Below are 22,840 nucleotides of genomic sequence, written 5' to 3' on the forward strand. Positions count from 1 at the left end.
AGGAAACGCTCATAACAACACGCCACCTACAGAAGCCTATAGAAAAATGTTAGAATGTCATTTCAAAAATTGATACCAAATTGAACCACTGCTCATATACACTGCTTCTCACCATCAGTGACCTTTGATGCAGCAAATACTTCAGCTTTTACAAGTGAATTACTTATGACAATGTAATATTGGGATATGCAGCGTTAAAAGAAATCTGAAGGAAGAGCACAGAAAACACCCAACAGAAGTAAACACGTAAAAAGCAGCAGACTGAATACATTTTTCTGAAGTGACATTGCTTACTGAACGTGTACAAGAAAATGATGGAACTGTTCTCTAGAGAAAAGTAAAAATGTACCTGGTAGCCCTCTGTTTTCTTTTGGCACCATTTCAACAGAGCGTTCCTCTTCGAACCACCATACTCCCGGGCAAGGGCTGCCAATGGGTCCTTTCTCTCCACACTAATCCAGGGGGGCATAAGGGAGAAGAAGAAAAATATGTTTGAAATCTCATTTTTTTTCTTCCAGTGTGTAAATAATATCCATATGACAAAGCAAGACAGTACACAGAACCTAAATGGAAACCAAACTGTAACAGCTTTCAGAGCACAACTTCTATCTAAAGAATCTGTGGCAACAAATTCACATCCAATTGAGCTGCTGCAGAATGAGTTCTTGAATAAACTGAAATATCTGGAAACTGTATTGCAGTCAAGGCCGAGAGTACAGTTAAGGCCATCAGTCAAAACACCCACATTGCCTCCACCCTACAACTTTTACTTCTGTGAATAATGGTGGAGACCAGAGGAAAATGATGTGTCTGGCTTTCTCCTAGGCCTTAAAGTCTCAAAGTTTAACTCGCCATAACGTGCAAAGTTACAGCAAGATAATGATGGGATTTTGACATACAACTGAGTGACTCCTGCAAACTTGCTATCCTCGTTTTGTCACAATTGTTCATCTTACACGTAATTGTGGTTATTATAGCCTGAATTTTGATATTTGGCTCTGGTGTAGTTTATTGGATAGAATTCAGAATTGCATAGAGTAGCCAGCAGACTTTCTACTGGAGACAAGAAACCACTGGACTGAAACGTTCATCTTGGTGCCAGGTAATGCTGTCAATCTTTCCAATGTGCTGTTTTTCCCAGGAAACTTAGCTGGTACCTGAGTTTGCTTTGGGGTTTCAAGCTGCTGGAGGTTGAGGTAAGCATTCTGCTGCTGAAGGCCATAGGGGGTTTGCTCAGGGATTCCAGGGAGGGGCTTTTACGGAGGTAATGGTCTGGTTTCAGCTCTTCATTTCTCCCCTTCAGAAGGTCTGTGGGAATTAAAAAAAAAAAAAAAAAGCTGTCAGTTTGCAGTCTGAGGAATTCAATTAATCACTGTCCTGCCACCCAGCACACAATATGTAGTCTGTTGTTTTGATTCTAAACAAATGTACTCATTTGTTCATTAAACACACATGGGGCTAGGAAACCTTGAGCAGATTAGAGGTGATCACAACAAGGAATGGCTTTGATGATTTCAACAATACAGACTGCCTGGTTTCCTGTGATTGATACTCCTGCTGGGGGGTAGGGGCCTCAGGTGAATGAGGGGAAATACCAAAATCCACAGACTTAAAGGTTCAAAAGCTGATCACCAGATATCTTCACCAGATGACTGACCAGCCCTAGTATAATAATTTCTTTTCCTGCCACTAGTATTCATGTAACAAGACGACCTCTTGTCTTCTGAATACAACCCAGCAGTAAAAGGCATTTATTATCACATGATGCTTGGCATCCTATCTAATATGACTTTGGGAAGTCTCAATATGTTCATAGCAGATGCATCTGTATTATTATGACATATATTAAGTATTTTTAAATATTACATATTGGTTTTATGATATATATTTATGTGTGTGTGTATATATATTTAAAAAATCAACAAAATTAGTAGCCATGGAACCCAATGCTTATAAGTTTTTGAACAGAAGCCAGAGATCATAGAAATCAAATTATCTCCCCAATGCACATCAATTACGACTGAGAGTGATGAATAACAGAGTTATCCATTTCTTCTCTGTAGACAGACTGTCAACAAGCCAGGATCTATGAGCAGCACATTATGAGGTATCAGAAATTAATTGAATGCAGAACATTTAACTTTGTCTTTCTTTTCAGCTACTTCCCTATGTTAATTACTAAATAATGTCAGATCTCCTAAGCGTATGAATTCCTTCTTATCTCAGCTTCAGCAAAGGATAGTATCAGTGAATCGCTCCTAAATTTCTTTTCAGCTGGGGTGTATCAGCAGTTGCCAGACAAGCACATCCTTCCAAATGGAGCGTGGTAACCATAGGCATGCAGCTGCCCTTGCTTTGGCTCCTGGAAGTCATTAGACTAACAGCATTTATAGCTGCTGAGAGCTATAGGCATTCCTGCACCTTCTTTCCACAGCAGAGGCAGCCTCTAAGTTCCTATCTATTAAGTCATCTTGATGGAAAAGGGAAGAATCCAGTCCTGGGAGACTGTCTTATTCCAAGAAGCCTGGCTGTTGGCAGAGCTTTGTTGTGTTTGCATACACCTTGCTCAGTCAGGATCATCCTTCCCTTCACTCTTCTGCCCTTTCTTCGTGTACATCATAAATTCGTAACAAGAAATAGCATGCAGAATAATGCTTTAAAATACCGCATACTAGAAAATGCAGAACAGAAGCCCTAGACTTCATTTACCTCCCTGAAAAGGGAGGCCCTCTCTTCCCAACCAGCTGAGCTTATTTAGAAGAAATAACTCCACATGTCTGTCTGTGTATGAATATTTGGATATATTACCCCTCTGTCATTTGAAGGCAATACAGAAAATCTGCTTTTATGCCTTTTGGTGGTTTTCCACTGTACGGTCCACATGCATATGACTCTTCTAACTTCTCTTTAGGTTGAGTTGATGGAGAACTGCCAACGGTTTCTCCCAATTATCTCAAATTTAAATAGCCACGCCAGTCAGACAGGCATCCAATGAATGATTCTTGATTTTTTAAATTTAAAAATATTTTGTTTAGAGAAACAGATTTACAACAAAGGGCCTATCAATAGGTAAAATCTGAACATCATGAAGAGGGATGTAGGTTTCTCACTAGCCTGTAAGGGTGGCAAAAAAAGCACACTGTTAAATTGTCATTAACATAATTGGACTTGGCTAATGGCATGGTGCAATTAGGAAGTGCTGTGCCAATCATTCAGGATGCATTCATGTGTGGTACAAGAAAGGGAAGGATAAGGAAGGCTCCCAGACAGGAATAAAAGCTATTGGATGTACTGTGCTATATAACTGCAAAGAAAGGAAGGAGAAGACGAGGGTATATTAGGAGCCATTTGGAAAAAGAAATGAGATAATAATGATTAAGGAAAATCACATCCTGTTAGCACAATCTGTTTGCACTATTTAAAGAAACTTTTTGGCTACTGGCTTGAATTATACGGTAGTGCCAAAGTGGTGCAATAATGGTATCCAGCCTTGTACCTTGAGTCTCTCTTGCATGAGTAATATACTTCCTCTGACTTATTTCTGGCTCCCAGACACTCCAGGACCAGAACCAGTAAACCTATGATTCTAACTAAAAAGATCATGGTCAAAAACCTGCTCTCTCTGTGAAGTAATCTGCTCTCCTCTGCAATAATATAACATTTGGGTCAGATTAAGGACATCACAGAACCCTGCTATGATATTAGTCAGATGGAATCAGCCAGAAGATTATTATTACGGAGACTACTCCACTCTGAATTTCCTTGGGGATATTTTTTAATTCAGTCTTGTTTGCATAGGACTTGGATCAACTGCCTTCTAGGATTATTTAGATTGGAACCAGAGCTATTACAACTTTATAGTGAATAAGCATTTGCTATGGATTACTGGAACTAAATCAAACCCAGGTACAGAGTGAAGTGGTAGATGCAGGAACTTGTTGGATAAGTGACCATAAATTTTTACCATACAATGGCTAATAAAATATCTGTTGATTTAAACAGATTTTCATGGAACAATTGTCTATGGATAACACAGCAATTATCCACAGCCTGAACTGGGATACTTATTATTAGGGAACAGCATTATATTACAGCTGACAGATTACTTCACCATACAGTAAATTGGTAGAGACTAAAATGGTTTTATGTTCTGTTCAGGATCAGAGTACACTCTCCTGCAAGACATTTTCTGGAAATCAGTTGACACATATAAGGAAACTGTCTGTTCCACTAATAACTTCTGTTTGCTTATCATTTACTCTTGCAGGAGAAACTGGTAGCACAGACAGGATTAATGGTTATTTATGTTGCCATCCACCTTATAAACTGTTTTACTGTTCAGATCCAGTATCTCTTCACTTCTGAATCCTGGAAGGGGCATCTTAGCAGATTATTTGAAGAGTTTAAAAGGTAGGCAGGTTCTAATTTCTCTCCTGTGCTAACAAACTATTGCAGAAACTGCCTCCAGTTTCACTGAGGCCTGACTACATGAATATAATACTTCATCTGTCCTTAAAAATTCAATAATCTATTGGTACTAGCTTTGATTCCAATGCAATAACTACACCCAGGACTAGATAAGCAAAATAAAGGACCCTAGAGAAAAGGGAAACAAACACTGGTAGAAAAGAATATTAAATGACAAGAGAACAAAAGCAAAGTGTGAAAGAAAAACAAATGCCTCTCTTGAGAACTTACAAAACAAACTGCTTCAAGCCCAAATATGACTGCTCCTAAAACAGTTGCATCTGTATCTGAAATGTTTCATGTATTTCAAATGAAGCCCAATTTCAAAACAAACAGGCCCCCAGAAGACAGTGCCCTGGGTTTATTCCAGATACATATATGTTGAACAAAATTCAGTCCTTTTCAGCTCCATGGCATGGATCAAAGAGGTGCCATGGATACTTTGAAATAGACGGCAAGTTTGTGTTGGCAAACCATATTGTATCAGCTTTTTTTTTTTTTCATTTTCTAAGGCTAAGAGCAAGATGGAAACATGACAAAATTAAAAAGCTCTCTAAAACAGAGACACTAAAGACACCTCTTCATGTTTCCTTTGACAATACGTGAAGAGGAAAAACGGCCCAGAGAGACCAACATTTGATGATTAGCTTTTGCTGGCCAAAAGAGGCAGCATTTGTACATTTACTGCAATTTACCTGCAAGAGGAAGGTCTGAAAGTTCTGCATGCTTGGCAACTCCTTTGCTGGCTGGCTTTGTGTTGTTATAAACAGAATGTCTCTGTGAAACAAATGTACAAAATGATTACAAAACACTAGACATCTCACTTAAACAGGCAAGCAAAAAGAAGAGATGCTTCTGCTATCTCAAGATCACAAAGCAGGTTGAGGAATACAGGAAGCTTTCTACAAGGTATCAGCTTGCACCTAGAGCTGGATAAATGGTGGTGAAAAATAAAAGGACAAAGGGCCAATATTTTTAGGTGGCAAGCGATCAGTTCATGAATTATTTCACATTCTTATTTGCATGTTTTTCTCTTGCCAAACATAAGCTAGTGCGAGTGTCTCCAACCCAAAGTAAGAATGTCTGTTCCTAACTGTGCCTCTGTTCACAGCACCCTGGATCATACGTCAGGATTCTCAGCTCCAATTTTCAGCATTAACACCCAAGCATTCATAGAAAGTTCTCAGACCTCTGTTTAATCCCCTTCTTTAATCCTTTGCTGATTCTTTGAATGAAATGTGCTAACACACAGCATTTCCGACAACATTATTACAGAAAGTTAATTGATGCAGTGACTTCAGAAGTACTATATTCCACAACAGTTATACTCCATCAAGGGAAAAAAATCAAACCGTAAGAGTTCTTCAGTCAGCACTGTATGAACTCACTGGATAACATATATCTTTGAAACTTATTACCCCTTGTCAATTCACATGCCTAGCTTAGGCTGATGTTTCTCATAACTCACTACCAATAATCGAAACCTATTTTCTGGTTAACAGTGATTAAAGTTCAGAATTGTGTTCCAAAGAGTTCATATCCGTCCACTGAAACCTCTAAACTGAGGTCAAATGCAAACTCACTTTGATCCTTTTTGTTAGTACTATAGCATTTGATGTCTCACAGCAAATAAACAGATGAGTTTCCTTTTCCCCTTGTCAACATATGCATGTTCGCATGCTGAAGCAGTGTCATGCAAACACTGCATCTACCCATTTTAAAATTGCAATGATGGAAAGAGTTCCTTTCACCTGCATGGGGGAAACAGCAGCTGCAGGGGCTGTCCTCACTGGAATTCCACTTAGAGGGCTCCTGGGGACCTTGTGAACTGAGATATTTTGTCCAGTGCTACCTGTAAGAGAAGAACATGGAAACAACTGCATTTCAAAGCCAACTATCTTCCTCTCATCAGAACAGTGAACCAACGATGAGGTGACATTCCACAGACACTACTGAACCAAACGCTGACAGAAAATTTGCACTAAGCAATTGCACCACAAAACGACAAAAAATACCTATTCACTACTCAAAAAAAGGTCTATTACAAAATACACTGTACCTGAACATCCTAAGTCAAATGATTTTATCAGCGACTTCACAGTGGCTGCAGATTCTGATGGCGTGGGAGATGCTCTGTTAATGCAGACTCCTTGCCAGCGGTTGCTTGTATCTGCCTCTATAGATTCTACCTCTTCAGCTGTCAGCCTGCAAAGCAGAAAGCAGATCAAAGTCAGTGGCAACAGGAAGTGCAAGCAGAGATTAAAGGTCTTTATATGTAGTAAGGCAAATCCAACGATGCACATCTTTAACTGTAACGCCCAGAACATGTACCCACTATTACAATGTTCATGCTCCTGTTTCGGAGTGCCTAGCAGGTATTAAAATCATCTAGTCTTAAATTTTTTTGTGTTGTTAACCATATCATCTCCATTCCCCATCCTGTCACAGGAGAGAAAGTTATCATGGAATAAAAGGAGTTTTATGAGACTTGGGAGTAATCACTAATAATCACCTAAGATGGGCCTTCAATACAGCACAAGGGCCAAGGACCTAATGTGGTCCTCAGTTGACTAATGAGGAAAATAACCAAACAGAAAAATGTTATTTTACACTCTGTGTTTTTAATTGGTGTGACCACTGCTGGCGTAATTGTTAGCAGTTAAAATACCATAATTGAAAGTAAAATAATTAGCTGGACAGGGTTCAGCTAAGAGCCATGAAAATTAAACTAGAAAACTTGCTTCATAATGAAAAATACTGAAAGTCAACTCTTACAGCTTATCAACAAGGACGTCTGCTGAACAAGTAAACCCTCAATCACAATCCATAAAGAGTTATATAGGGAATAAAACTGAAAAGTGATTCATCCTAACAGACAAAGGAACACCAAAATTCAATGGCTGGAATGAAGATAGACAAACTCAAAATAGAAATAAGGCCCGTATTTTAACATGGATCATTAAGTTGCTTCATCGACAGGAAATTTTAAAGTTGAGATTAGGTGCTGGACTTGCAAGGAATTAGTACAGGAAAGTCCACGTTTGTGTTAAACAGCAAATGTAATCATGTAGTATAACCATCGCTTCTAGTCATGCATTTTATGTGTCTGGCTGAAATTGCACTGACACTGTACTTACCCAGTAGGTCTCAGGTGGACTTCGAGTCAATTACCTAGCTTTACTTTAGGAAAGCTGCAATTAGATAAAGTCTAGTGGTGTAAAAAGAGAGTCTTTATCACATTGTTTTCCCAGTCTCCTAGCTGCTTAATAAACGCACGCTGATCTACAGGATTTGAGGCTTCACCACTTTCCCCTACTCTGAAGTAGGGTAGGCACCAAGAGCTTCATGTCCAAAAAAAAACCCACAAAAAAAAACAGAAAATATTTCATAAGACATCTGGAAGACTCTATCAGGAAAGCGCCCATGAGATTGAAGAACTTCTGTTCAGCTAAAAATATAAGTCAGAGCCCTTTTTCTTTCCTTTTTGGCATCAGAGTGTACAAAATGCAGGGGGCTAAAGGGTGTCAATGAATATGAGAATAAGAGTGACTCACGCTTCTATTTCTGGCAGAGCTTAAGGAGGTGCTGTCTTTAAGCAGACATTTCTTTGCTAATTCATTCAAGCTACTTGTGTGCCAGGGGGGCCTGCAGAGGCAGATGGCTATAGAAAAAGCCATTTCAGTTCCATTCTCCATTTAATCCAATAAGGAGGAAAGGCAGACTGGATAAGATCCACTGAGCTCTGAGGGAGCCAGTGTTTTGCTGGCTAATTTTAAGCTCAGCCCTTCACTTTTTTTTTTCTTCATGGCTTCATAAGACATAAGCAACAAATCAACAGGTGATAGTGTCTGCACTCCATTTGTAAGACAACACACAAGCTGAAGGAGCCCTGCTCCTAATGAAATACAGAGAAAGGACAGATTTCTGCCTCAGGACACCAAGCCACCCAACACAACCCATTGTATTTTCAAGAATTATAGAGTTCTGTCTGTTTAACCAGGCAAAGAGCACAAAGCACAAGGTTCGTGGGACATTATCATAGTAGGAAAAGAATGGTCAATGCCTGTAGGCCAACTGGTGAATCTTAAGAATAAAATAAGCCAAAGGTATGCTCCAGGCAGCCATCACTTCGGCAGGAAAGGGGTCTGGCTCAAGATTTCATTTATTCAGAGAGGAACTATACTAAATGGCACCACAAGACACTGCAAAGGACTGACGGCTGGCAATACAATTACCTGGCTCAGCGAGGCTACAAATCATGGGTCAGGATTTAACTCCGAGAAAAGCTCACACCCCACAGACTAGTCTAGCCTCTCATTGCAAAAGGATGCAAGCATGTTAAAATAAAGTTAGTGTACCTAGACCAGCCTGTGTGCCATGCCACAGACAAATCCACTGAGAAATCACACGCCACTCTTCTGTCATTGCACAGATTAATTATGAATATTCAAGCACTGGAGCTGCTACTGGGTCCAATTTTGTTAGAATACTTCTTGTAACCTTAAGTCTGTATATTTGTAACAGTCTCCTAATGCACCCTGAAACAACCTCCTAGATTAAACACCATCACAGCAGAAAACAGAGGCCTCTCACATTGCAAACGCTGGCACGAAAGCAGATAGAATACTGCTGAGACCTATTTGCTTCATCTAATGCCACAGAGAACAGCCAACAAACAATGAAAAATTGTGAAACCCGGTGAGTACCTTCCATTTTGGAAGAGAAAAATCTGTAAAACAAGATGCACCTTTGTGTACATACATGGGTTTCTTGATAGAGAAGCAGAACTGAACTTGCAGTAACAAGCTGTGGAGGACAGTGTAGAACGAGTTACAAAGATTAATGCCGAGCCCTACCTTCAAACCAAAAATGGCTCCTTGTGCACACATTTCATTTAGCTTAGCATAGTTTAGGCCAGCCAAGAAGACTGACTAAGCCCTGTTACAAAGAGGATGGAGTTAAGAAATGTCATCTACTGCTGTATGCTTTCCTTGAAACAAGGATGAATGGTTTACACACAAAAAAGCTGCAAGCGCAGCTGGCTCAAGTGGAGCAGCTCCAGGAGGAAGCGGAGCACTTCAGCCACAAAGAAATTCTAATGTGCAGAGCCCTTTTCACAAAACCACTGCTTAGTTTCATTCACTGGTGAGAGAAGTAGATGCAGCGAGCTCTTCTCTAAAGGCAAGAGTCAGTCTGCTTGTTTTCTGGGTTTAGAATATGTGGACAATAACACGGTACAAATCTTTCTGTGCTTAATGTATAGATTTTGGCAACAGCAGCCTTCATAGGTTTGAAAGTTTAACTGCTCTGATCTCTCCATTACAAGTGGCTTAGGACAACAGAACCGCATTTCAGAAATAATTGCTCTGCAATCTAGCCTTTGACACAGTTCCTGTCATTGTGAATCCTCCTGAACTGCAAGGGACACAGAGACACACAGCTGCTGATACACAGAACAGAAGAGATGCCAAGAGTAGGCAGCAGACAATTCCGGACACAAACATTTATTTGGCACTTCAATATATATATTTCTTAAACATAAAAACTGACATTCAACAGCTGCCAGCACAGTAAAGAAAGGCAACACAAGTGTGCATATATGCATACACTCCAGTAGCATGGCACATAGGTGAAGGCCGTGCCAGAGCCAGGATATGCCGCAGAATTCTTTAGCTCAGCCTGCTCTGAGATCAGGCCCCTGCTAGGTCTTCGCATCCAGGAGAAAAGGGCAGGAATCCCACATCCAAAATATGAAATTCCAGTCCTGGAACGAACTGATGATCTTCTGGCACAGATGGTAACTTCTCAGTTTCTTGTTGGTATCCAACGAAAGCTTTCTCCAGGTGTCTCCAGTAGCAAAACTGAATTGAAGCAAGTTCTCCCTGATCATATACTTCACCTGAGTTGGTTCACTGACAATAAGGGCACGAGAAAGACACCTTCTTAGAGGATATTGATTAGGAGCTTAATATATTCATTGCTTTTTCTTCTGGATCTATCCATCTGCAATTCTCAGCCAGGACAAACCTCACGTAGGACATATACTGTCAAAGTCAGAGCAGGATATGCTCCTTGAGCATCACACTGCTTCCTAACACACACTGAGTGAGACATGCCACCAAGTGGTGAGTGCATTGTCAATGCAATATTAAAAGCCCCAAACAAACAAAACAGCTGGTACCAATTCAGTAACTTAATGCTTCTATTCAATTTTCCTGCTGGATTTCAGTAACCTAATTTCCATGAGCAACTCACCCAACTGCAAAGGTGGGAATCACTTGAGTTTGTGTGTATGTATACGTACAGATCTGTACGCACGTGTATTTAGACACACACAGATCTATGGCTATAGTATTATACGGAGAACACAATGTGTATTTTTACAAATTAGACATACACACTCAGTTTTATTTTTAAGCTTAAAATGGCACATTTGAACTTCTGTTCCAGGAAAAATACCCCCATCCCTCCAAAAGGACTGCAAATTAGTTCAGTCCCCCAAATCTCTGTGATTACGAATAGTTGGTTTTAAGCTAATTCAGAACGTTTTCGGCCTCATGGAGTCTTCTGAAGATAGAAGCCTTTTGAAACAAAGAAACAGGCTCTTGCCCGTGGGGAGAAGGTGGACCAGAGCAGCATTCACACTTTGCGATACACTCGACTTTTGCAGGGCAATAAAAAACTGGAGTTGCTTTTCTCCAATTGAAACTTCCCTTTTTCAGCTGCAAGTTGAAGGCATGTCCTGAAGTGTCTCACAGGCCTGGCTTTGCATCCATCCAGGGCTGTGTTAGCTGGTAGAGTTCAGGCACCTACAGAGATACAGACAACAACGGGGGACGTTATAAGAAGCAATACAATGCCCATTCTAGTTAATCATCCCACCATCACTAAACAAAGGGGAAAGGGGGAAATGCTGGTGGTGGCACAAAGCCCATCTCTTAAAGGAGTGCCTTAACACTCCACCACACCAGCTTAGCTTTGGGACACTATGAGCAACCAGCAATAAAAATAAACCTATGTTGCTCAGATAGGAAGAGATTAAATTCTCAGAGCCAAGGAACCCATTTCAAAGGACAGACATGGTAGCATTCCTGGCTTTCCTTGCCTATAATCATTTAGGACTATTCAATCAAAATGGGTACATGAACCTGCTCAGGTAATTAGAAACGTGCTACCTCAGAGTTTGTTTCAGGGTCCTTGCACCAAAGGGGCTGGAACAATCTCCATTTGGTACCAAAAATTCTGAGGAGCGCCTAACTAGAGCAAACAAACAATACTTGAAGGGCCCTGCTGCGACATTCTACTTTGCTTACTTTAAGTGAGAGCAGAATGAACTATCGAACCTCCGTAAGACAGAACAGCTGCAAAACACAGGCACAAATGAGCAGCACATCAGCACATACAGACTGACAGCAGGTTTTAATACACATAGAGTACAAGCTTATTTCCAGGAGAAAAAGCATGTAACACTGCCATGCTGCGGCATTTGAGACTTTAGGAGGAAGAACAGAAGCAAATTAGTGGGGTACATCACAATTTTCACTTAACACTTTTATTTGAGGACTTGGTTAGGTCTTTCTTTGTTCTAGGAGTGGCTCATTTAATTACAGATATAATTTCTTTGTCTTCTGAACGCTGCTCCCAGCCCAGCTATCTTCCCTCCATGCTCCCGGTTCAATGCACATAATATTATAATGCCAAAATAATTTTTGAGAACTTGGGAGGGAAAGAATCAAAGGAAGACCTTAAAACTTTCACTGCTGCTAAACACTGTATTGCTAGAAAGGCTTGGAAACACGTGTATGAAGCCAAAAAGGGCCGTGTGAAATTTGGGTGCATTCAGGAGTAACTTTGTGTTACAAACCCAATGTTTTTACCAACAATGGAATATCTGATCCTCGAATAGCTGCAAAAAGTGAGTTTATTTCTGAGGCAAGTTTTTCTGAAAAGATGAGATTTGCTGCAGGATCGATAATAGGATAATTCAGGTTGGAAGGGACCTCAGGAGGTCACCTAGTCCAACTGCCTGCTCAAAGCAAGGTCACCTATAAGACCAGACCAAGTTACTCAGGGTCTTATCCAGTCCAGTCCTGAAAACCTCCAAAGATGGAGACTACATTATCTCTATTTCCACCATGCCTGAGAAAACAGTTATGCAACAGTGGATTGTAAGCTTTTACATTTTACTGAATAGAAATAGCATTAATTAGAATGTAAAGTATCATAGAAGACTGAAACACGGGTTAATTAATTTGTAGGTTTTAATCAGTACTAACTTGGGACAAGTGAACTCTTTTCCTTATTCCATTTGTTTGATGTCCAACCTCCCCCCAACATTCTTAGTCATAGAATTAGACATTTAATCTGTGTTAAAGATGCCTTTGGGAGGCTCTTACCTTCATTCAGATGAACTCTGATGACCTCATCAGGATTTTTTCTGCAAGTTCTTTGGCTCTTCCTGAACCAAAAATGACTTTTTGTCTGATTAGAAGAATGTAATGGTGAAATCAAACTTGGAGGCAGGAATTCAGGCAGCCACAGGCAAACATTAAAATGGCAGGATGTCGTAGGAGATAAATTGGCTTCAAGATCAATTTATGAGGTGGAGTCTACTGACCCTCAAGAGATAGATGAGGTTTTGCCAAAAAAAACCTTTGAGTAACAAACTACTTGGAAGGTACATTTTCCAATCAGAACTTAAAAATAAGACAGGAAACACTCACTAGGGACTCTCAGACATTCAGCTGAATGCACAGCTGCTCAACATTAACAAATATAAGGGATACTTTACAGACTGTGTTAAGGTATCATGCTACAAACTGTTTCCACCAGTGCTGAGCATGCATTTAAAGTCACCACAGGCACCAGAATCTACTGCTGATTTCAAGCAGTAGCGTTTGTGAACACTGACTAAAAGCAATGATGAGAATATCCCCAGAACTTTCTGGGTAGAAGAAGTTGAGGTGCTGGGAAGACAGCAACCTCACGAATGCGAAAGTAACAGTGTAGAAGTATAGAACTGGTTCTCAGCAGTAGCTTTGGCAACTTCAAGATTTTGTTTTATAGGTCAGTACAGCTATAAAATTTCACTGCTTTGCTGTCGATCAGTGGGTTGTTTAGCCAATGACTTACATAGACTTCATTATTTTCTCCACACCACTTGGTACTGAAACTTTGCCTTAGTACTCTCTGCACATACACTGTGATTGATACTCAGTCAAATTTGTTATACCTAAATTGACAGATGCAAAATTTGGTCTCATTACCTGCCTTTGAAAGAGAACATACATTGTCCACTGCAGACAGTACGACTGGCTCCACAACCAACATAAATAATACTCACAGAAAGCTACACAGACTGTCAACATGACGCAAAAGACACACATATATCTCTATATATGTATGAGAAAGAGTGAGACACAAATGTTAAAAGTGACTTAAATATATTTCTGAATGCCTCCTTCTGAAACTATGTATGTGTGAATTCCCGTGGTCTAATTTCAAAAGTGACATGTTCAGCTCAGGCTTCTTATGCCAAAGGACTGACAATGCATGCACGTTCCTGATACACGTAAGATAAATATCCCAGTTGACCAATTAGTGGGTCATCTTCCATTCAGTTTAAATATTATTATATACATCTTTATATTAAAAAACAAAAGAATAAAGAGGGAAACTACAAGTAAATGATTCCTGCCCTTATATACATATATGTATGTATATGGAGTAACATATAAACTGGGAAAAGTGGTAATGTACCTCACCCGTGCTCTGAACAAGAGAAATTTCATTAAGAACAAATTAAGAATGAAAATAGAGCCCAGAATTTAAGCACTGGCTACTAATCATTTTGCCTTAATACATAATGCATAACAGCTTTTCTTTGCATCCACTGGGGACTCTGATAATGAACCTGGAACTTAAACGCATTCTTTTCTTTTTCTCGAAAAAAGGAAAAACGAATTTGTTCTTTCTATCCATCAGTTCTGAACTACGTGCCTCCACATAAAAGCCACCCCATCTTTGTACTTCCATCTACTGTCCAGCTGCTGTGGAAACTTCTGAATGGAAAACAGTGAGAAAATACAAGCAACATTAAGCTGGACACTTACTCCACCTGAAATAAATGAGTGTTTGCTGTTTTCCCATGGCTATTCTAACAGAAGCCCTGGACCTGTTATGGGAGACATTAACTGGATAAATCCAGAAAAGCAAAGCTAATTTGGCATGTTTTCGGTAAATGGTATTACTGTTATTTTGTCTTTCTTCATTCCCCCTGCACAAATTTTTGTCCCTGAAGCTCTGGTTCTGCTTGTGCAAATGCAATAAGAGTAGCGCATTGCCTTCTTTATAAATTTCAGTTCCTCCTTCTAATACACCTTTTGTTCTCCATCTTTTATTATTTAGTACTTCAATTGTAGTATGACTTTTGGAATAAAAGGTCACACATAAAACATCCTGCACTGAATAAAAGCCACATTGTAAGGCAGCTGTACTGATTCCAAATTCAATTGTGTAAGTCACTTGTTCTTACCATGCTCCCCAAGAGGCTCACCATGCCAGGGTATATCTCTAAATAGTTCGCATTTACTGCTCCCCCCCGAGCCACAGACTACAGCCACTGAATTTCAAGTGGGTCCACTGCATGACAAATCATTTCTGGGATAAATGTTAACACAGGCCACACCATTTAATCACACAACAGGTTTTGACTTAAGGACAGGAGATCCTAGTGCTTGCATTGATCACTCAATCAGCATGTATCAGACTTGCAGACCTGCAGAACAAAAGTCCAGCTAGTCCTCATTTTAGTTTGAATGCAATTCTCTTCTGGATGTCCCATATGTAGCCAAAGAAGCTTTTTATAGACAGTTTAATACAGCTGTGCAGAGTTATGAAAGCGATAAAACACAGTGGAATACAGTAGTGAGAACAAAGCTATGAAAGGATATTAGCAATTGCTATTACTTAATATTTGCTTATTAAAACATTCATGGCCTAGGTGACAGAACTGGATCATCAAAAAGAAAAAAGAACAGAAACATCTTTGAATAAAAGACCACAAAATCCGTCAGAAGAGTTAAAAACAGACAACATGCACATCCAAGCCAATGAATAGTTATTGACAAAGCACTGTTTGCATGCACGTTAGCAGTCACAGTGATCAAATCTTGGCTTTTGTAAGTAACCAACCTGTTGTTGCCCTTCACTTCATCCAGCTCCTTTTGCAGTCTAGCACACTTCTCCTCTTCCTCCTGAAGCTTCCTCTTCACTACACGGAGCTCCTGCTGGGCTTCACACTTAATATCATTGGCTACAACCACTGCAGTCTGCAGATCGGCTTGAAAACGCCTCCATTCTTCTGTATCTTCCTAGGAAAAACAATTACAACGCCAAACTGTTTGCTGTAAAAATGCACTTACTTGAGCACTTTGTTATCAATCTCTCAGTGATCATAAGAGACCAGCATTTCACCACAATTTCAAGATGCTGAGGTCAAACTAAACACTTGCCTGTTTACTGTTTTGACCAGACTGCCAAAGAAGAAATTGATGCTTAGCTCTCCATTCCAATACAAGTGCAGTCAAGGTTCTTCCTATAGCTATTGATCATTCAGACTTGTGATACTACTACAAGCACTGTTGCTGAAAAGAGCTCACTGCTACTCATGAAGCAGGAACAGATGTTCCAAAGTAGCACAAGTTCATAGGTACAAAAAGCAAAAGTAATTTGCAAAGGATATATTATAGTTTCCATCATAGGCAAAGAATCATCTATAAACAAAGAGGACAGAGAATGAAAAGATGTAGAAGCTTCTACAATTGTTCTAGAAAAAAATACAATGCCTAACTGAAATCCAGTATTACAATAAAAGCTCAGCATAGCTTTGCCATGGTGTCTGAGCCTTACCTTCATTTGCTTAGTCAGAGTCTTCAGCTGCCTCTCTATATCTTGTTTTTGTTCCTCCAGCTTCATTGTTTTACCTAAAAACGGTTAAAAAATGAAAAGATTATTAAACACAAGGGTAATGTGAAAAGTGAAAATGAGAGGGCAAAGCAGCCTGTTTGATTTTGCCTCTAGGAATGCCACTAACAGATGTAATGGAAATTAAGATACTGTCAGTGGATCAGGAATGGAATCAGCAACAGATTTATCACTCAAACACCTCTAAAATGGTTTATTATTTTGAGGCATTTTACCGGACTTTTAAATTTACAGAACTGCATGTGTAAGATCACTTGGTCTGTACACCCGCCCATAAGCACTCAGTACTAACACTGGTAAGAGAATTGAGCAACTCAATCCACCAGGTGGCAGCTCCCCTTCCACACTGCAGCTGCAAACTCGACTTCCCAGCTGATCCTAGCAATTTTACCTGAAAGCTCTTTAAAAGGCCAGTAATTCTAGTTCTCGAATGGGTGATACATCATTCGTTAAAGAATGAGTTTTGGAGACTGGCTGTAATTTTCTTTCTGTAGCACTAACTGCTAAAATTGTGACTTGTGTGTATGAACAGGAAGGATTGATCAAAACAAATCATTCTGAAGTGAGGCTCTTGTCACACACCTCAAGACATGCCTTCTCCTCCCGGTTCTGGCCACAACTAAGCCTCCAGAATAAGTTCACTTAAATCCTTTTTTCAGCTCCACCTACTTTCTAGGTCACTGATGAGCTGGTTGTTGTGAAGCTTGATAGCACGATGTTGTTCCACCTGGTCCTCCAACTCGAAAATGGTCTCCTTCAGGTTTTTGATATCTGCTTCGTTCTCTGATGTTTTTTCCTGCAACTTCTGGCTGGTTCTGCTCAGTTGCTCAGCCTGCCGGTCACACACCTCCTTCAGCTGACCACACTCATTCTCAGCCTGGAAATGTGGAAAGAAAGCTGCAAGGCTGCCTTTTATTTCTTAACAGATACCGCTCAGATTTTACTGATTACTCAGAGAATTGAACCTCTGTTCTGTGCATTATAGAAACCGAGTTTCAACGCTAACAAGACAGTTTCAGGAAACATACATGAGTTATTAACGTCAGTGTTCTTTCCTGGTCATAGATAACAAAAGAAGATGCTAGGAAGAGAATTAAGTTTTCTATACGATTACCATAATTTCAAACCAGTCTGTGCAGGTAATGAACAGAGGAACGATGTTCCTGGAAAGCTCCAGATCTCTTCCCGTTTATGAGAATGAAATAGCTGCCTTAGGGCCAAGATGGTAATCAATTTGGCCATATTAACAACTTTGCTGCTTTTACCATGCGCATTTCTGATGGATTGGGAAAACATATGTAGGAGAGCTAGCTACTGCAGATAAGTATACTTTCTGGATATAGGACATCTGGAATTACTGAAGGGGGAACTGCTGCACTTCAGTTTGTTGGCTCAGGCCTACCTACAGATCGATGCTTTCAGGGTGGGGGAGATCCCTGAGTATGACCAAGCTACAGAAAAGCAAGGTGTAGGCTGCCAATTCAGTGAGTAGCACTGGCACAGGCTGACTCGAGGGCAGCCTTACAGAAGCCTGTGGTCTTGTTTGGGTGTCATAAATAGCCAATGATTCAAAACAGCTTAATTCGAGGGAAAGGAAGAGTAAAAAGGAGGAAATCTGTGGTTTCAAAACCAAGCAATAAAAGTTTGGTGCAGAGTCTGAGCACTCAGCAGTTTTTCATTTATTCTTCATACTCTGCAGCTCCAGCAAGCACTCAAAAACATTAGGGAACTTCCTCTACGAACTCCATTTGCTGTGGTCACCTATTTAAACTGAAAAGACACCTGGATTTTCTAAACTGCTCAAATCACAGAGGTGAGTTTTGGCAACGCTCTCTTCCTCTGCAGCTAGCCAATTCTCCAGCTCTTCCCATGATCCCTTCCCACACAGGAAGGGCTGCACACACTGCTTATCACTCCTTCTGCAGCGATGGGGCATTAATCACTGCCTGGCACTGTATTAATGCCTGTCCTGTGACACCCCACATTGCAGCTCTCTTCTGAGCACCCAAAATCAGACAGCAAACAGAACCAATAATTGATCTAAGCTTGCTTGGAGCAAAGCTACAAACTACCAAATGAGGGAGAAAAAAAAATAGTTCTAAAAATATATATATATATTTGGCAATTATTTTACCTATTTCAAAAGAGTACTTTTCAGTTTTGTAAAAATACTTAAGTTTCACCAAAAGAATCTCATCTGCAGCTTGACTGTACATCGTAAGTATGTAAATATCGACTTCTCTGAGCATGTTTGCATGTTCTTGTACCCAGTGACATCCATAGTTCACCACTTACTAATCTGTCTGTCCTTCATGATTTCTCAAGGATTTATTATTTGCTGATAAATACTTATGTCCTTCTCTTTACCTGGATTACAAAGTGATTTTCACTAATCTTTGTTCGCATAATATCAAAAGTAAAGTTTTATTAACCTGTTCTCTTGCTCCAATTTTGATAAATGCCTTTCTGTTTGCCAAAATGGTAAATTCTGCAGAAAACACTAGGGAAAATAAATTTTGAACTTATAAGCACAGCTGTGCTACCAGTTATTCCTGGAAAAACACACACACATAGCAGAAGAAACAAAAAATATCATATGGCCCCAGCTTCCACTCAAAATTAATGAATGCAATTGAAATCACGGATATTTATAATCAATTGCTGAATACCAATCCACAGACTATTTGTGGGAAGACAGACAAATTATATTTTACAACTGTTACTGCTTTACCTTAGATAGCAGCCCCTGAACATGCTTCAGTTCACTGTTAGCCTTCAGCAGCTCTTGCTTAAGCTCGGTACAAGATGCTTCTAACTGATCCTTTTCTGCATGGGCTACCTTCAGCATCTCTTGCACCTCCGAGGTGTCAGTAGTACATCCCATTGCATTAATTTCGGCAGCCTTTTGTTTCTCACTCTCTAACTGGGTTTTTAGAGACCCATTCTCAATTTTTAGACCTTCCAATGCAATTTTACAGTCCTCCAGAGTTTTTGTAACTGTGCTGTTGCTCTGCTGCTCCACTTCTAGTAGTTTAAGCAGCTTCTCATTTTCACCTCTCAGGCCTTTAATCACCTGCTGGGCATCTTGATGCTCCCTTTCTAAGCTTCTCAGGCTGCTGGTTAACTGTTGTTGAATGTTAAGCAATTTCTCTCTTTCAAATTGTGCTTTTTCAAGAACTTCTGCACACTTCTGTTCCAGTTCAAGGACTTTGCCCTCCTGAGCTCTGCTTTCTTCATTCTTGGACCGCTCTTGGAGGAGAGTCACTAGCTTTTCGTTTTCTTGACTCAGCTGTTCTGCTCTGTCTCTATGTTGACGAAAGGAAGTCTCCAAGAGAGCTTTCTCTTCCACTAGCTTCTCATTTTCTGCTGTCAGCTCCTGCACCATTTGTTGTTGATCTGACAGCTCCTGCAAAGTGGCTTGTAGTTCTTCTGCTGTGCTATGGTGATTCTCCTCCATTTTCTGTATTCTCTCTGTAAGAGATGCAACAGAAAGGTCGCTAATATTGTTTGGAGAACTTCCTGTAGTGGAGCATTTGGAACCTTTGACGTGGTTGCTGTTGGAGGATGTTGGCCTGGAAGGTATATCTGCTATATGTTCAAAATCTGACGCATCAGGTGATAAGGAAGCTTTAGTGACATCGCTGCTGGAAGAGCCTGAGTTGCGCAGTGCGCCCCCATTCACTCGCTGCCTGTGCTCATCTGTTTCATTTCTCAATGCATTTTTTGAAGGGGTTCCAAAACTGGATTCTTGGGTAGTTGGGGTTGGGAGGCTGCTGTCACCTCCACTGCTTGTTGTTGTGTCTGAGAGAGGAGAGTTCTCTAGATAAAGCAATTTCTCTTTCAAAACACGGTTTTCTTCTCCCAGGCTGGCAAGCTCTTTTTGAAAAGTCCTGTTTTTTTCCTGAAGGGTCCTTATTAGTGGGTCTATGTCAACAGGCGACGATGGTTCTAAATTTTGGTCTGAAGGTTCAGGGTTAAGCGACCCTTTCTCTTTGCATTTCTTCAGTTCACAACGGAGCCTGGTAATTTCAGAATCTTTTGTCTTTGCTTCCGCCAGGAGTTCTTTAACCTGAGATTCCAAAACAGCCTTGTCCCCAGTTTCACTCTCCTGCTTGGACTTGCTAGTGGGACGCACATGTTTGGTAGGAGTCGGCGTACCAGAAGAAGTGGGGCTGGGCTGAGTTTTCCTAGTGTTGGCTTGACCACGCAATACAGCTCTCTCTCTTGATACAGATGATGATATTTCCCGGGGTGCCGGAATCCCTGTGCGCTTTGCAGCTGAGACCGCTCCTTGAAGAGAGAAGAGATGAGGCAAACTGAGTGAGTTCATAAACAAAAACACGTCACAGGACAACACTAGAGCCTAGAGCAGGCTTGGAAGAAACACCTGAATGTTTGGATAGGTTTAGTCATGACTGAGTGCGTGGATTCATGTTTCACAAAGGTTCGTATTATTTTGCATTTCCTCCTCTCCCACCCCCTGCAAAGGGACACAGTCTGCTGAACTACTTCCCAGTGTTATATTATTAACATGCAGATGCTGCGGTATACAAACTGCAACCTCCAATACTGGGCTATTAATTATCTGAAAACAGAAAAATTCTTTATGCTACCTTGTGAAATGCTGAATTTACACCTATTAATTTCTGAGGGAAGATTCAGTAACTTGAGAAAAGATACAGTCTTTGATGATAAAATGTAATTTACTTTTTTAAAACAACACGAGTATTTTAACACACAGGAAACCAGTACTTGCATTATGCTCAATTGAGGCAGAATAGAAGCATAAACAAGGCTTGAAATACTTATTCTGTCTGCAGATTTAATGAAATGGAGCCTCAAATACAAAACGGTCTCCCCTGGCACTTTGAACACTAAGACAATTGTATTGCTGCCGCTCTCACAGAGATGGACAAAAGATTTTTCTTGTTATAAATTCCATCCTCCATTATGGAGGAAGAACAATAGGGGGTTAGAAAATTGATGCTCTTCCTTTTTCATTTTATTTATTATTATTTTTTAAACCTCATGGCAAAGCATTATGTGATTACAAGGAAACATTTCTGAGTAGCTGATCTTCATTTTTCAAGTCTTTTGGAAGATGAAACCACGGGTACTGAAGAAACAATAACAACCATCCTAACCATGAAAGTATTAACAATCCAGTTAAAGAAGAGAAGCACATTCAAATTTCTGCTTTCGGAAATTTACTCAAAAGGGAAAGCCCTGAAGTACAGAATAAAGTTTTGGAATACGGTACAAAGAAGAGATTTTGTCTGATGTAGCCACACAAACAGGATGCACGAGTCAGTTAAGCAAACAAAGTGCTACTGATCCAGTGTTTGGAGTGAAAACAAGTTCCAGAAGCACTCTGGGGGTAAATCCTAGAATCAGCCACCTCTCTCCAAGTTTGGAAGGCTCTCTTTGCTGACATACACAGGAAAAATTCACAGAAAATCAGATGTCTGCTAAGACCAAAGGGGGAGCAGACTCCCTGCTGCCCAACTGCGTGCCTACTGCCTTACACAGCCAGGCGACTTCATAAGCATCCCAAAACGTTTTTTGCACAGTGAGGGAATCTCAGTCCAGTTCTGCAACCGTCAGTAGCGCAGGGTACTGACGGGTTAATGTTAACAACACCCCCTTTGCTCAGCATCTCTTTTGAAGACTGCACGAGGTTTATAAAACCCACACAAACAGGAGCCCCTCCTCCTCTCCCCCAAACACACACACTCTGCAGCAGGCACAATAAACACCCAGGGACAAAGAGCAGCTGAAGAAAAGCCCCCTGAACACAGAGGCGCTGTGCTGGGAGGAGAGCACAGAAAGGGCTCTGTGATGGCAGGGGCACGATAAGGCCAGAGACAAAGGGTCCAGTGTTTATGGGAAGAGATAGCAGGGACAGGCTGGCCGGAGAGCGAGCAGCCCACACAGTTTCACGTTGTCATCTACATCTGGAGGCGCCACTGTATCAAGGCAGCACCGGGCTCCCCAGTGAAAAGTGCAAGGCAAGCAGGGATGGGAGTGTTTCCACTGCAGCTCAAATGGTTGCCGGTGCAGCTCCAGACCCGGGAACGCATTTCTCTTGTCACATCTGAAGGCTCGGGCTCGCCACTCATCCTGTTGCTTAATCTGGCACCTGTAAGTTGTACTCACTGAGCTCAGCAGACAATCAAAGCTCTTGGTGCTGATGCAGCTAACACCGTAAGATGATGGACAGGAGGGAAATTGCATGGACTGATGCGACGTGTCGTTCCAGCAGAAGTACAGCTCAGCACAGCTCCTTCCTGCTCAGAGGGAGAAGGTTCACGTGGGGATTCCCAGGAGTGCACGACAGAGAGCGAGGGCATGTGTCCATTGAAAATGCAGCAATATGAGAGTCCTGAGT

General features: G+C 40.8%; 1 protein-coding gene across 16 annotated transcripts in view; it reads right to left on the reverse strand.

Annotated features, from left to right (window-relative positions):
• The window catches only part of SPECC1 (sperm antigen with calponin homology and coiled-coil domains 1), a 97,347-nt gene that overhangs the window by 23,370 nt on the left and 51,137 nt on the right, over positions 1–22,840 (reverse strand). For 10 of the 16 annotated variants that reach the window (XM_080563218.1, XM_080563220.1, XM_080563211.1 and 7 more), the window contains 9 exons: positions 19,184–20,742; positions 17,122–17,329; positions 16,378–16,451; positions 15,661–15,839; positions 6,527–6,672; positions 6,219–6,319; positions 5,163–5,244; positions 1,158–1,308; positions 350–452 (listed from right to left, as the gene is read on the reverse strand). In XM_080563218.1, coding sequence (XP_080419344.1) covers positions 350–452; positions 1,158–1,308; positions 5,163–5,244; positions 6,219–6,319; positions 6,527–6,672; positions 15,661–15,839; positions 16,378–16,451; positions 17,122–17,329; positions 19,184–20,742 — 2,603 coding nt within the window. The other 6 variants (XM_080563216.1, XM_080563215.1, XM_080563217.1 and 3 more) reach the window with 4 other exon arrangements.

This window comes from Anser brachyrhynchus, assembly GCF_964034855.1.
Source record: "Anser brachyrhynchus genome assembly, chromosome: 20".
Classification (NCBI taxonomy): Eukaryota; Metazoa; Chordata; class Aves; order Anseriformes; family Anatidae; genus Anser; species Anser brachyrhynchus.